This window comes from Pelodiscus sinensis, chromosome 1 (genome assembly GCF_052426305.1).
Source record: "Pelodiscus sinensis isolate ZL-2025 chromosome 1, ASM5242630v1, whole genome shotgun sequence".
NCBI classification, from domain to species: Eukaryota; Metazoa; Chordata; order Testudines; family Trionychidae; genus Pelodiscus; species Pelodiscus sinensis.
In genome coordinates this window covers 8,725,506-8,740,797 of record NC_143052.1, presented here as the reverse complement: position 1 = coordinate 8,740,797, position 15,292 = coordinate 8,725,506, and the positions used below count along the sequence as shown (strand labels likewise).

At 51.3% G+C, this 15,292-nt stretch overlaps 1 protein-coding gene across 2 annotated transcripts in view; it reads right to left on the bottom strand.

The window, feature by feature from the left end:
- Positions 1–15,292, bottom strand: part of PLXNA4 (plexin A4) — a 689,852-nt gene that overhangs the window by 183,191 nt on the left and 491,369 nt on the right. For both annotated transcript variants that reach the window (XM_075925673.2, XM_075925677.2), the window contains exon 6: positions 3,799–3,922. In XM_075925673.2, the coding sequence (XP_075781788.1) occupies positions 3,799–3,922 (124 nt within the window). The remainder of the gene's footprint in view (positions 1–3,798; positions 3,923–15,292) is intronic.

Genomic DNA, 15,292 nt, shown 5'->3' with positions numbered 1-15,292 from the left:
AATTCAAATTAGTAGGTCTTCACTAGACCCACTCAATCAAACCCTGGAAGATCGACCGCAGCAGCATCGCTCTTCCCCTTAGTGTAGACATGGGCCAGGTTAGTAAATACCTGAGCCTTAACCTTGCTGGGACCAGCCACTGGAGGGCGACATGACCACATGTGCTCACGCAAAGTCTGACGTGCTCCCCCATCAGATAAACTAGTTCTGAGCATGAGGCCCACGAGAGTTTGAGTCTCATCTGAGATACCAGTCCCTGGCCGGAGACACAATCCCTTGCAGGGGGAGCTGATTTCCCCTCGTCGACAAACGAGGAGAGCTCCCGCCTCCCATCCTCTGGCAACACGCCTCTAAGCTTTAGAATCGAGTCCCACTGTGACAAGGCGTCTGCTCCGCACTGGCCCTTTAAAGGTAAAACCCAGCCCGAGGAGAGGGCTGAGAGAGCAGGGCCCCACAGCTGAGGCAGGAACTGGCTAATTAGGGCCCAGCTGAGGGGAGTATCAATAAAGGCTCCTGGAGGGGCAGAGACTCACTCACTCTTGCTGCCAGGGACCGGCTGCCAGGGAAGCTGGAGGCTTCCTGACTTAGAGCAAAGCTGGGGAAAGGCAGGCGGAGCTAGAGAAGCTCTGGCCAGTCTAGCTCCCAGCCTGAAGCAAGGCCTAAGCGTATTAGGGTTGTGGGGGTGGGGCAGCCAGGGTAAGTAAAGGCAGCAGGTCCACCCTGTGCCAAGGATGAGTGGCCATTTCAGACGGCAGCTTGTCCCTCAGGTAAGGGCTAGATGGTGACTGGCAGCAAGTCACTGAAGCAAGGTGGGGATAAGGGAATGGGGGTTCCCAGAGGGGGAGGACCCCAGAGAGTGGGGACACTGTGATAGGGCAGTACCCAGAGGTGGAGGACAAAACAGGTAACCGTGGGTGAGACACCGGACGGAAGGGGGCGCTCCAGGGCCAAACGAGCTAATTCCTGAGTGGCCAGCACTTGCGGATTGGCAGCCATGAGTTGCAACCCTCCAGTGGGATAAACTTCTCTACCAAACGGACCTAGTGTTTTTACATCTTTTGATCTGGGGGCTACTCCTTGTTGCTCTGGTCATTCCCTTTCATTGGCTACCCACACCACCGGTGAACCTGCTACAGGGCGAGAATATAGGTATTCCAACCACGCAGGGGGAGCATAATACTTACACTCACCCTTTAGGACGTAGGATGAAGGGGTCTGCCAGAGGGTCTATAATTACCTTGTTAAGAGGCAAGGCCACTCTCAAAGAATAGTGAATTTGAGTGTCCATGCTAAATGAAGCTGAGTGGGTTTTAAGAACTCTTAGGTACCTCGTGTTTGGCTTTTTACATCATTAGGATGTGGAATGTAGCAGGTAATCCAGTTAAGGTCTTTGTTTAAACCTCTATTGTAGACATCAAAGTTGTAAATGAAATTAAGTTCTGCAGATTCCCGTTCAAGCTGGTTTCTAATTGTTTCTGTCTGCTCTATAATTAATTTTGCTAGGTGTAAGTCAACTTAGATGGCGGGGCATGATTAGTTAAGTAATTCTGTTACAGTAGTAAAATTGCAGTAAAATAATTGGTTAAGGTCTCAAGTTTTACTGTGGTCCAAGAAGGAGACCAATCAAAAAGGGGGGAGAAGGGGAGAAAGAACAGAAAATAATAAGAGGGAAAGACCTGGAAGAACTCAACCTCAAGATACAGTCTAAGACCAGAGCTGTCAAGAATCCTCTGCATGACAATAACATGCAGCAACCAGAATCCAAAGGAAATTGATCTTGCCTGGCCAACAGGGGATGTTTTGCCTGCCTTGATCAGGACTGGTGAGCATGGCACTGTGTGCTCAGCATGTGTATTCTGCTTGCTTGGTAATTGCTAATAAATAGAGTAAGGATATTACTGTGCAAGGCTCTTTCACTGGTAAAAGATCCTGCAAACCCACAGGTAGTTACTCCCTGAGCCCTAGGTATTGGGCGAGGGTGGATATTTAAATTAACGGTGTTACATCTTGAGTCCTAGGAATTGGGTCATGGTATGCACCCCTGAAGTGCGGGAGTGACAGAGAATCTTGTGCGGGTAACACCCTCTTTAACGGCTCTTGGTAGGCCTTATAATCATCTGGGGGAGGCAAAATGTCCCCGGAGGAACTGGAGAGGAGGAAGAAGAGGCCACCACAGGCTGAAGCTGTTCCTCCTCTACTAGCAGCCTCCTGAATTTCTTCTTGCTACCCGTACAGAATCAAGTACTGGGCTCAGGAACAGGCAAATACACGCTCTATACCTCTTCCTGGCACACAACAGGAGCATCCTGTGTGTGCCCTAGAAACAGAGGGGCAACACCACAGATTCCAAAAAGGCCACGGGACAAGTGGTAGCAGTGGCCCACGTACCCCATGGTACTTCTACTGAAAGTTCCTATCAGGGCAATAGAGTAGCAAGAGGGTAGGCTCTAAGGGTGGGAACCAGAGGCCAAGCTCCAACACAAAGAACCAAGGAGGAGCCATTCCCAACAGTGTCAGAGATGGATGCCTCATCAGAAAAGGACGCAATGCGGCCCACATTGCAGGCTGCCCCTTCTACGGGACCCACGGACGTGTGGTTTGAGGCAACGGAGGCTGACGCAGCACCGAATGCTGCACCACTGTGGCTGGTGCCCCGCTGGTGGCGGGTGCTGAGGAAAGCGGTCTCCAATCTGGTACCGAAAGGCTCTCAAGATCTCTCGCTGCCGCAAACGAGGCCAGTGTGGTCAGTACTGAGCTGGCCTCGGGATGAGGTAGGAGGTGCTCCCTCAAGCCCTAGGCTTGACGAGACCTGTCTTGCCCGCTTCCGCATTGCGGGAGAGGAGGAACGTTTAGCTTCCGGCTGCACCCTGCTCCAATTCCCATGCCGGTAAGACGTGGGTTCCTTCCTCAGCAGTCTGCTTACAGGTCTCATGCATTGTCCTAGGCACGGAGAGGGTCAGCAGTGTGGGGACTCAGGCAACGTAGGAGGCGCCCTCCTAACAAATGTTGAGGCAGTTGGTGCCGAGTCTGACCAATCGGCCTCTGACTGAGGTCTCCGGTCCACCGCCGTGAGCAAAAACCTTTCGCCTAGCTCCTCTGCCTTTCCTTGTCTGAGGGTGAAAGACTTTGCAGATTCGGCAGCGAGTTTCCCCTAAACACTTCGAGGAGCTTGAGTGCACCTCACTCAGAGGCAATGGCCCCGTGCAAGAGAGGCAGGGCTTGAGGCCTTGTGTGTCGGGCATTCCTCAGTACCAACTAACGGAAAAAGCAAAACCAGACACCGTTCACTGCCTAGAGTGTTCACTAAGATGCTATCGATCTGGAAACCTGTCTGCAGTTAATTTACAATGAACGTGCGAAGAGCACCTGCTGAGGTTAGCTAAGCAATTCCAACAACCACCACAAGCAGTTAGCTTTGGGGGTGGCAGGGTCCTTTATACCAGCACCCCGTGCTCTGCCCCTCCTCTCAGTCAGATACCACTGAGGAAAAAATGCCGGATGGTTGTGCGCAAGGCTCACCCACCCGCCACAAGTGGAATCCACATGTGCAACCAGTAGAATAAGAAAGATCCTCTCCATGGTTGTACGTGGGAACTTTGGAACAAAGCGGAGCGCTCCCTCCCTGAGTGAAACCCCCATGAATGTCAGGTAGCACCCAGGGGAGACAGCTACTCCTTCCCACTGAGCGCGCCAATGAAAGGGTATGGGGAACCGGGGACAGAACACTGTCCATGAGGGTCAGAGCCCGTTGTGGTTCCCGGGCAGGGAGATGCCATGGAGATGGTCAGTCCTGCTTACCAGCACGTTGTACTGGGAGACGGAGATGTTGTTGGGATGCACGGTGAGCCGGACACATTGCTTCATCTCTGAGGCGAATCGCCGAGGCTCGCTGGAGCGCTCGCACCGCTCCTTCCTGGTGCACCTGGGACAAAGGGAACACACGGAGCCAGGGATTAATGACAAAGCCGGATGGGAAGGCAAGTGATCGCCACAGGGCGCAAGAAGAATATCTGGGCGCAAGCCAAAGGAGAAGACAGCCAGTGCCAGCCTCCCTTCGCTACTATCTCATAGGACAGTCCTGGGAAAAATATGGTCCGTGGGCTTGATCTGGCCCACCAAGCCACCAGATCTGGCCCATGGAGGCGGTGGGGAGCCACAGGCAGGCTCCCCTGCTTGCCTCTCATGCCGCTCAGAAACACGGCTGTGGGACGCTTTCTCTTTATGAGTCCGGAGGAGAGGGTGGAAGATTCAGACACTGCTCCCACCCCCAGCACAATCCCATTGGCCGATTTCTGGACAGAAACTGGCCAATGGGAGCTGCCTGTTTGAATAACAGGCAGCCACAAAGCACAAGCCTCCTGCTCAGTGACTCACTCTAGTACATGGCTGAGCAGGCAGTAATATTTTAAGCTCTGCAAGCCTTTCACTCTGCAGGCAGGCAGGCTGGTTTGGCTGCTGGCTGGTACGTCTCCTGGCCAGAACCTGCCTCTGGCACCTCAGCCCCTGCTTTCCCCCACCCTCTGCCCACCACGTCTGCCCTACTACTCCACATGTACCCATTCCTCCTCCCAGATCTGCACCTCAACCTCCAGCATGAGATCACAATCCCCCCCTACCCTAGGTCACATCCCAAAACCCTGCACCCCAGTTCCCTGCCCTAGGTTACAACTTCCTCTTTCTCCCTAACTCCCTCCCAGATCCCATTCTCCCTCCTGCACTTCAATACCTTACCCCAAGATCCCCTCTGCACCCAACCTCCATCCCAGACCCTGCACCTCCTCCATTAATACCATGGAAGAGTACGGCCCTTGACCACTTTCTAAAATCTTGGAGTGGCCCCCTGTCAAAAATTATTGCCCACCCCATCATAGGATCATCTGTCTGACCAGGTTCTGCATGGATGGCATTGAGCAGTGCACAGCTAGCATTGGGGCTAGTAAGTGCCACCTACATCCAATCCAAACTACAGAGGGACTTTTAAGTGGGTGAAATCACTGCAGGTGCATTGTACTTCACTGTGGGTGGCATCTCTGCACCTCAGGCTAAAATCATCTGGCATCTTGAGACCATGGCACCTGTTCTGAGAGATGACGTGGCCCCAGAGGGATGCTACACAGTGCCATGTTGCAGGAGGTGTGGAGAGAGGATTCAAGGCCAGTCCCAGGAAAAGATGGACAGCTCCAGAGACAGGTCCTCTCCTTACGGACAGAGCAGTGTGAGCTCGCTTGACTATGCAGTTCTGTGTTCCTCAGCCCCAACCTGTCAGGGAGCGGGCTGTCCATCTTGCATGACACATTTAACTCTCGGCCTCTCTGCCAAACCTGACCATTAATGCCTCTTCTAGGGGTGACTTTTGGGATGCAGATACCTGCTGTGACAGCGCGCCTGCCCTGCACTGGCCCTTTAAGACCAGGACTCAGGCCCTGAGCCGGAGACAGAGAGGCCAGCTGAAGCTGTTAGGGCAAGTGAGAGCCCAGCTGGCAGCTATAGTTTGCTGGGGGGGAAGGGAGAAGAGAAGGGCTGGGCTGGGCTGACCTGACCTGACTGCAGAGGAAGCAGGATCTCCCAGGAGGGAGACCAGCTGGGGATAGCCAGCTAGGGCCGGGAGAGGGCCAGCCAAGACTCCCCTGGGCTAGGGGCCGGAGGCAAGGCCCAAGGTTCGGAGGCGGATTACAATGCAGCCTAGGTAAGCGGGGCAGTAGAGATAACCCCATGCCAATGATGAGCAACCCGTACAGACTGTAACTTGCCCTGAGAGGGGCTAGATGAGGACAGTCAGGGGGCACTGAGGCACGGTGGGGGCTTGCACCTTGACACCTGCCCATTGACAATGGACTGAATCCTCTGATTCAGTTGTCACTGGTCCCTGGTTGCCTTCGGGAGGGTGGGGGAGGTAGGAGAGTTCTGGGTCAAAAACGGCCTGGTGGCCAGGCAGTTAAAGATCACATTCCCCTTCACCAGGGAGGCTATTGGACACCAGTTCAGGATCGGGCAGAATTGGTGGGACCTATGGCTGCAGCACTCATACTGCAGGCAAGCTGCTGCCCCTTTGCTCTGGTCACTGCATCTAGACAGAGCTCCGGAAGAGGAGGCTGCTGCAGGTGAAATCACCTGGCAGTTGGAAATCCCAGGGAACTTCTCTGCATACAGTCACCATGGACTAAAGAACCCTCCAAAGGAAGCATAAGAACAGCCATGCAGGATCAGACCAATGGTTCATCCAGCTCACTGCCCTGTCTTTCAGCAGTGGCCATTCCCAGATGATTCAGTGGGAATTAACCAGGCAATTTACCAAGGGATCCTTCTTGTATCAGCCAGTCCCAACTTCTGACAGTCAGAGGTTTAGCGACACTTGGAGCATGGGATTACATCCAGTGTTCCTTGTAAACTGTGCGCTTAGGCGGACACCCAGGAGAGATCTGAATGCCACCCAGATGATTAGCAAAGCCCCCAAAGCTGCACACAGCTGGCAGCATGTGCCTCTACTGGTGGTGCGCACATGCCTCAATGCACATAACACAATTTATTCCACACGCAGATCGAGGAAAAAAAATAGAGGGAACATTGGTTGCATCCCTGATCATCTGGGCTTATAACCATTGATGGACCTATCCTTCATGAACATATCCAATTCTTTTTTTGAGCCCAGTTATACTTTTGCTCTTCATAACATCCCTGGGTGATGAGTTCCACAGGTTGTAAGTGCACTGTGTGAAGAATACTTCCTTCTGTTTGTTTTAAACATTCAGCCTATTAGTTTCACTGGGGCTATGTCTATACTGCCAGGTTTTGTGGCAGAAAATATGCTAACGAGAGTCTCATTTGCATGAGTCGTGATCTCATTTGTGTATTTTCTGCTGATCCATTTTCATGCTAGGGGTTTTTGTGCAAAAACATGCAGTGTGGACATTTCCTTTTTGCGCAAAACCCCCTTTTGGCACAAAATTCGTATGCCTCAAAAAAAGAAGGCATACTGATCCTGTGCAAAAGGGGTTTTTTGTGCAAAAAGGAAATGTCCACACTGCTTGTTTTTGCACAAAAACCGCTAGTGCAAAAATGGATCGGCAGAAAAGACGCAAATGAGATTGCAACTCATGCAAATGAGTCCCTCGTTAGCATATTTTCTGCCACAAAACCTGGCAGTATAGACATAGCCCCAGTGAAACTAATAGGCTGAATGTTTAAAACAAACAGAAGGAAGTATTTCTTCACACAGTGCACTTACAACCTGTGGAACTCATCACCCAGGGATGTTATGAAGAGCAAAAGTATAACTGGGCTCAAAAAAAGAATTGGATATGTTCATGAAGGATAGGTCCATCAATGGTTATAAGCCCAGATGATCAGGGATGCAATCTCATTTGCGTCTTTTCTGCCGATCCATTTTTGCACTAGCGGTTTTTGTGCAAAAACAAGCAGTGTGGACATTTCCTTTTTGCACAAAAAACCCCTTTTGCACAGGATCAGTATGCCTTCTTTTTTTGAGGCATACGAATTTTGTGCCAAAAGGGGGTTTTGCGCAAAAAGGAAATGTCCACACTGCATGTTTTTGCACAAAAACCCCTAGCATGAAAATGGATCAGCAGAAAATACACAAATGAGATCACGACTCATGCAAATGAGACTCTCATTAGCATATTTTCTGCCCCAAAAACTGGCAGTGTAGATATAGCCTGGGTGACCCACTGTGTTCTTGTGTTATTTGAAGAGGTAAATAACATTTCCCTAGTCAGTCTCCACACTATTCATCATTTTATAGATCTCTATCATATCCCCCCAATCATCTTCTATCTAACCGGACAAATTCCTCTCTTTTACATCTCCACTCACATGGACCCTGCTCATACCCATCATAATTTTTGTTGCCCTTCTCCAGACTTTTTGCCATTCTAATATATCTTTTGTGAGATGGGATGACCAGAACTGCATTCAGGCATCAAGGTGTGTGTACCAAGGGTTTATGTAGAGGCATTATGATATTTTCTGTCCTATCTATCCTTTTCCTAATGGTTCCTAATAGTCTGTTTGCTTTTTTGACTGCCACTACACACTAAGTAGATGTTTTCAGAAAACTCTCCACAATAGTACCAAGATCTCTTTTGTGAGTGCTAACAGCCAATTTAGACCCCATCCTTCTGTACGGATAGCGGGGAGGCTATTTTCTAATGTGCATCACTTTGCACTTATCAGCACTGAATTTCATTTGCCATTTCGTGGCCCAGCCCCCCAGTTTCATGAGCTCCCTTTGTAACTGCCCACAGTCAGCTTTGGATTGAACTCTCCTGAGTCATTTTGTATCATCTGCAAACGACGTCACCTCACTCTTTCCCCAGACCATTCATGAGTATGTCGAACAGCCTTGGTCCCAAAACAGATCCTTAGGGGACCCTGCTGTTATCTCGCTCCACTGTGATGCCTGATTGTCAGGGCTGCTGACAGAATGGCTGAGTGCCTGGAAAAGTGGAGGATGTTCAGGCTGGTCCCAAGCCCCCAGAAACGATGGGGTGTCGGGTGGAAGGGGCAGGATCGGGGGCTAGCCAGGCCCACACCATCTGTGGCTCTGATAGAGATTGAAATTGCCCAGGGCTCTGGCCACTGCTGCAGTAGTGGCAGGGGTAGCTAGGAGCCCTGGGTCCTTTTAAATTGCCAGGCCCCAAGACAGCAGCCTCTTTTGCCCCCTCCCTATCGGCGGCTCTGCTGATCATTCATTCCTACCTTTTGTTTCCCATATGCTAACCTGAGAAGTCCCTGCCTGGAAAAGGACATAAGAGATTCCCAACATTTCTTGTCTCACTAGATGTCTGTAGGTAACTCAATGAGGACACAGTTTTCAAAAGGGGTCCCTGATTTTGAGGATCCAGTAGTAGGAGCCGGTTCTTAGAGAGGCTAAACACCCGCGACTCTCGTCAAACGCAAAGGAATTTGTGGGTGCCCTGGGGGAAATTCAACTGCAAGTGTCCCAAAATTATGCACCCCAAATCAATGGCCACTTTGGAAAAGGTTTGCTTTAGCGCCTCCGTGTGTCAGTTTCCCTATCCATAAAATGGGGCTAATAATATTCATCTTTCTCCCTCCCAGGGGCTGAGAGAGTGGAGTAAGGGCTGGGCACTACTCTGAAATCATAAAAAGTTCTAGAGGTGGCAATATTATTTGTGCTGCTGAATCAATGTTTCCATTACAGCCAGCTGGAATGGGAAAGGAATCCTGGGTGTGGTTATGTTCACTGACGGTACGTCTACACTAGCCCCCTAGATCAATTTAGGGAGGCTAATGAGGGTGACCGAAATTGCAAATCAAGACCGGGATTTAAATATCCCGTGCTTGATTTGCATGTTCCCGGCCGGTCGCCATTTTAGAAATTGACTAGCCTGAAGTAACTGCCCACTACACGCAGCAGTGAAACGGGATTCTGATTTAAAGCCCTAACTCGAATTAGCTGGTATTTCTCCTGCAATGAGGTTTACCACCTAATTTGAATTAGGGGCTTTAAATTGGAATCCTGTTTCACTGCCGCATGTAGGAATAAAAGTAGGAATAAAAGATCCCAGAAAAGGGTTTATTTTCCGGAGAATCACGTCTAGACTGGCGCTTTTCTCTGGCTTATCCCCAAGCCGGAAAAAAGCGGCAGCCATGTAAATGCAAATGCCGCGGGGGATATTTAAATCCCCCGCGGATTTGCCTATTCCAAAGTGTCTAATCTGCCTCCCTTTTCCGGAAAAGGGGTGCAGTGTAGACACAGCCACTGTGTTTAATTCAGTTCAAAGAATAGACCCTGTCAGTATAAAGAATCTCAGATGGACAAGGCTTCCCTTGCCAAACTCTATGAAGTCAACTGGGGGCAGGGGAGAGCTGTGAACCAGCAGGCTGCATGCACTCCAGGCGTGAGCTATAGGACTGGTTCAACCTGTTTCTCCTCCTGCCCACTTCTAATGTTAGAACTAAAACAGACTCCATAAGGAGTCTTTGTTATTTTAAAATTTTATTCCAGTGGATGCTGGAATCTTTCAGCTGGCTGGACTGTGCTGTGGGCCAAGTGCTGAAATCACAGAGAGTAGAAATCAGTAGGTTTGGCCCAGAGTCAAATCCATAACAAGGCCAGCAGCGGTGAGCAGCCGGCAGAAGCAGCAGTGAGCGGCCGGCAGGAGCAGCACGAAGGTGGCAATGCCACCTGCTCAACGAGGGGAGATGTCATGATGACGTGCCTATGAGCTCTGGATCTGCACTGCTTGGATAGAGCCCTAAGAGGGGTGTTTGAAGTGAGGGGGAACCACACTATATGAGTTAAGGGTTGGACTAAAGATCTTTAAGCAAAAGACTCTGCCCTGTGGTCTCCAGGGATGGTACCTTGCTTACGGGTTTTCTTTATTTATGTGTGTTCCTGTGGGTTGGTGCTCGATTACTGTTATTAAACAGACTGTTTCTACCTCCAACCCTGTGTTTGCGAGAGGGGAAGAAATGCCTCTAAAGGCGCCCAGTGGGTAGGTTGGAATTTTACTAGTTTACTGGACCGGAGCCCGAGCCAGTTTGGTTACATTGTTGAAAGAACCTCCCTAGATACTGAACCCGGCCCTTCGAAGGGTTACACTGGTTTAAATTGTGTTGGATCGTCTCTGGCAGGCCCACAAACACAGAACGAGAATGTGAATTGCAAGGTTGAGAGTATTTCCAACCAAAGATCTCTTTTTTTTTTTTTCTTTTCAACCAGCATGAAAATTACAGGCTCCGCGTCTGTTGTCCATCACATTCAGCGAGAGGAAGATGTCTGGCGAGAAACCCACAGGGTTAATACAACAGGACAGCTCCAACGGCATGCCAATTACCTTTTGCCATTAAGCTAATGTTACGGATTTGCAATGGGTCTTTCAATGGATTGTATTATTAGCAGCAATACTACTTCCATTCAAAGCGGCGCAGATAATGACATGTGGGTGTTAAATTGTTCGCCCACTTCCAGACTTTGAAGCGTTCAATTTAGTGTGCCAGGGGAGGGGCTGAGAAGTAACGGTACTACGAATCTTCACTCTTTTGAGGCAGGGACTGTTTCTTATTATGCGCCTGGACATGTGCCTTCCACGATGGAGCTCTGATCTCTGAATAAGCCCTCTCAGTGCCACCACACGGCAAATTATATCAGTTAAATAATCCAAATATGACGCAGCAGAATGCAAGATGCAAGATGGGGGCAAGGGATGGGCCCAAATCCCCAAGCATGTCTGAGATTTGGGGCAGCCTAAATCTGCACCCAAAATTTGGGCCTTTAGGCTTCTTTCTTGTGGCCAAGCCCGGATGAGACAAGACGGTTCATCCAAAGCTAACTGGGGGGAAAGTATCAGAGGGGTAGCCGTGTTAGTCTGAATCTGCAAAAGCGACGAGGAGTCCTGTGGCACCTTATAGACTAACTGAAGTGTAGGAGCATAAGCTTTCGTGGGCAAAGACCCACTGCATGCATCTGACGAAGAGGGTCTTTGCCCACGAAAGCTTATGCTCCTACACTTCAACTGGGGGAAAGTTTCTCAGTTCCTGGGTCAGGCTGGAAGTGCAGGAAGTGGAGACCTCTGCTCATCCTCATGGGATTGGCAGCCTGAGTTATCAGATCTGGAACGTGGCAGCAGCGCACTTGTATAATACACCCCTCACCCTCTGTTGCTAGAAGCCAACGTCTCATTAGTCTTCTTTACAGCCTCTGCACGCTGGAAGGGGGATGTGAAATGCTGGGTCTCCAGAGGCCTGGAAGGACAGAGTGCTAACTGCGCCGAATACCACACGTCAGCCCTCTCAGAGGGAACGCCGATGGGAGACAAGGAGAGATTTCTGCTCTGGCAGAAGAAAATGGACACAAAGCACCAGAGGGAAAACTGTGACATGAGGAACCGTCTCCTGGGAATTGTCCAGCAGGGCAGTCTTACGGGGGGGGGGGGGGCACATGGGCAACCCTCCAGGGCACCATGGTGAGGAGACAAGGAACACAGCGGGTGCAAGGCCATGGAAGGTGAAAGAAGGGGGGGCAGGCATGATGGGGGGGAGCCCAGGGAGGCAATGGGGGCAAGGAGCAATGGGAGGATGAGGGGGGAGCTGGAGGAGACAGCAGAGCCTGGGCTATGGTGGGGAGGGAGGAGCCCAGAGGCAATGGGGTCAGTGGGTGGATGAGGTGAGAGATGGGGGAGGCAGCAGGGGCCAGAGGTGATGAGGGGCCGGGGAGGCAGCAAGCCTAGAAAAAAAAGCTACTGGCCTGATGTCAAAAAACAGACACAAGAGTCCCTTGCGGGCTATATACACCTTATGGCCCACTCCTCCATTACGGGCCTAACACAATGCCCTGATATGTGGATAGACACCAAGGGCCGGGTCCGTAAAGGTATTTCAGCCTCTAACTCCTACTGAACTCAACGGGAGCGAGGCACCGAAATGCCTCCAAGTGGCTGGGCCCTGAACAGCTAAAGTAATGTGTTTCGGTGCGGGGTCCGACAGCACCTGTCCTCCCGGGGGCAGCGTGAACGAGACGTCAGAGGGGAACTGGTGAGACAGCGTGGTCCAGGGCAGAGGTGCCCTGGGAGAGGTCTTCCATCTCACACTTCCCTTCCCAGTAATGCTGAACAGGAATGCTCCCCTCCACTCCCTTACTGCAATTAGCTCAGCAGAGGAGCTACAGAGCTGAGCCTATGGGAGGAGCAACAGGCCAAGAGGGCGCTACCACCCCAGTTGGTAGCATTTGCAGGTTATCCTTAAGTAGGGTGCATCTACACTGCGTCGTTCTTTCGAGATAACTAGCGCTATTTTGAAATAACAATGCGAGCGTCTACACAGCCACGGGGGGTATGTCTACACTACCCCGCTAGTTCGAACTAGCGGGGTAGTGTAGACATACCCTGAGTTATTTCAAAATTATTTCAAAATAACGGAGGGCTTATTCCGAAATCTGTAAACTTCATTCTACGAGGAATAACGCCTGTTCCAAAACAGCTATTTTGAAATAAGGCGTGTGTAGATGCTCCACTGTGCTATTTCGAAATAGCCCCTCCCCAGTTCCCGGAGAGCATGTGGGTCAGATCACACAGTGTGAAAAGGCAGGGGAGGAGGAGGAAGGGTTCTGGTTTTGCTAGAGCTGCTGATGCTGGCTCTGCAGGCCGACGCTACAGAAATGTACAGTGATACGCCAGCCGGCCGCTGTCCCTAACGCATTCAGGGACAGTACAGGCTCAGATGGGAATTTGCAGAGAGAACCTCCAACACCCAAAACGGCACCAAATTGCAGAGGGAAGCCAGTTCCTTACACCACAGATACTGGCCCGTTTGCTTGTGAGCAGTTATTCTAATCCCTTTCTTTAAGGGTTGCCGCCCAAAGAACCTGACAAAGGCAGATCAGAATCATCCCCACAGGTGCATCCTGAGACACAGAAGAATGAAGTGACAGGCCTGAGGTCAGACAGCAAGTCGGTGGTAGAGCAGGGACCAGACCCCCTCGGTGGCTTGAGTCCCAAGCCCATGTCCCAGTACAGGGGTGGGCAAAAGAGCCTCTGCGGGCTGGATCCGGCCTGCCAAGCGGGTGGATCCGGCCTGTGGAGTCTCTGCTGCTCCCCCACCCCCAGGCCAATTAGGGCATGGAGGTGGGGGAGCGTGCCAAGCCTCTTCCAGGCCATGGGTACCTAGTGGGAAGGAGGGGGCAAAGGGGCTCCCCACACAACCAAACATGGTCTGGGGGTGGTGTAGCCCCATCCCTTCCTGTTTAGGCCCTGTCCCTTCCGGGGTGGCTCAGAGCTACTTCAAACATTTTTGAAGAGGCCCCCAGGCAAAAATTCTTGCCCACCCCTGTCCTAGTCACTGTAGGGTTGAGCCTCACACAAAGTGAAAACTCCCCTGAACAGTCAGGCACGGTGCCAATTTCACCTACCCACTCGCTAGCCCTGCAACCCGACAGGACCTAACTACTAATGTCGGGTTTGGGTCAGAAAACAGACCAACCCCTCGGGCTCGCCTCAGGTCACCTCTGATGGCCTCCTGCCTGTGGGATCAGCCCGGCCGCTGCACGCCCTGCTCCTGCCGGCTCTCGGCACCGCACCATGGCGTTACTTGCTCCGCAGCATGCATGGCACGGCAGGAGGCAGTGGCTGGCAGGAGCAGGTCATGCGCCCCACAGACAGGAAGTGGCCCTGACAGCTTCGGAGGGAAGGGTCAGAAAATGACTCGGTCCTCTTGAGTCAAGTGGGTTTGGGACCAGGATCAGGCTTAAAAGTTAGGCCCGAGTGGACCTGTCCCATGCTCTGTCACCAGGATCTGCTGAGTAGGTTCCTGAGGATCAAGCTTCACTTAGTAAGACCCCTCCAGACCCTCTTTCCCAGCTCTGTAAGCTGCCCTGCGGCTGGAGAGCAATGCAGTTCTGTTCTACCTCCGCCCTCGGAAATACAGTCGACCGGCTCTGAGAGACCATGACTGAACAGGCCAGCAGAGGGAGCTCTGTGGAAGCCAAGTGCCCTCAGAAAGCTGGCAATATTCAGCCAGCAAACGAGAAGTTGGTTGCCAAGAGCCTAGAGATGGGGCTGCAAGACAGGGCAAGGATCAGGATCGGAAATTTCTTAGGATTCAGGGTGGTTTGGATGGGGAAGGGCTGGGCTCATCCCTCTTTCCCCCGTTAGATAGTCCTCACTGGGGATGGAGCTCAACGCCATGAATTGCTTTCAGGGATGTATTTGGTTTCACATGCCAAGTGCTAGGTATGGAACAAATAAGGACAAAGCAAGCCCACAACCTGGTCCCGTTCACAGGAAAGCCAGTCACATCTCTCATGAGGTCCCTCTCCTCTCCTAGGCAGGGGAAACAGGGAGGCTAGGGGGGGAGTTGAAATTTGCCTTTCCTACAGAATCTGGATATTTTCTGGCTGGCAATTTTCTGGCTGGCATCGAGAAAAGGGAAAAGGAGTCTAAGTACACTCGCACGTAAAGTTTAAGGTCAGTTCCAGCAATGTTTTGACATTTCCAGTCTCCCCTAGGGTCCTAAGTATGGGAACACCAGAAATGTCGAGACGCAGATATAATTGACCTTAAATTTTATGTGCTAACTTGGTGGCTCTTGATTCTCTCCACCCTCTTCACCACCCGCTTGTATCAGAGTGGAGGGGGAGGCATTTGTCTGGTTTGCTTCCCATTCTGCCTAGAGCACGCTCGAGGGCTACCTACTTCAGGCTGAAAGAAGTTAAACTGTCCAATAGTCGGGTGCAGGGACTGAAGGGTTTAAAGGCTGTCAACACCTCGGAGAGAGAGAGGGACACAACTTGGGGAGGAGGAACAAAACACCACAA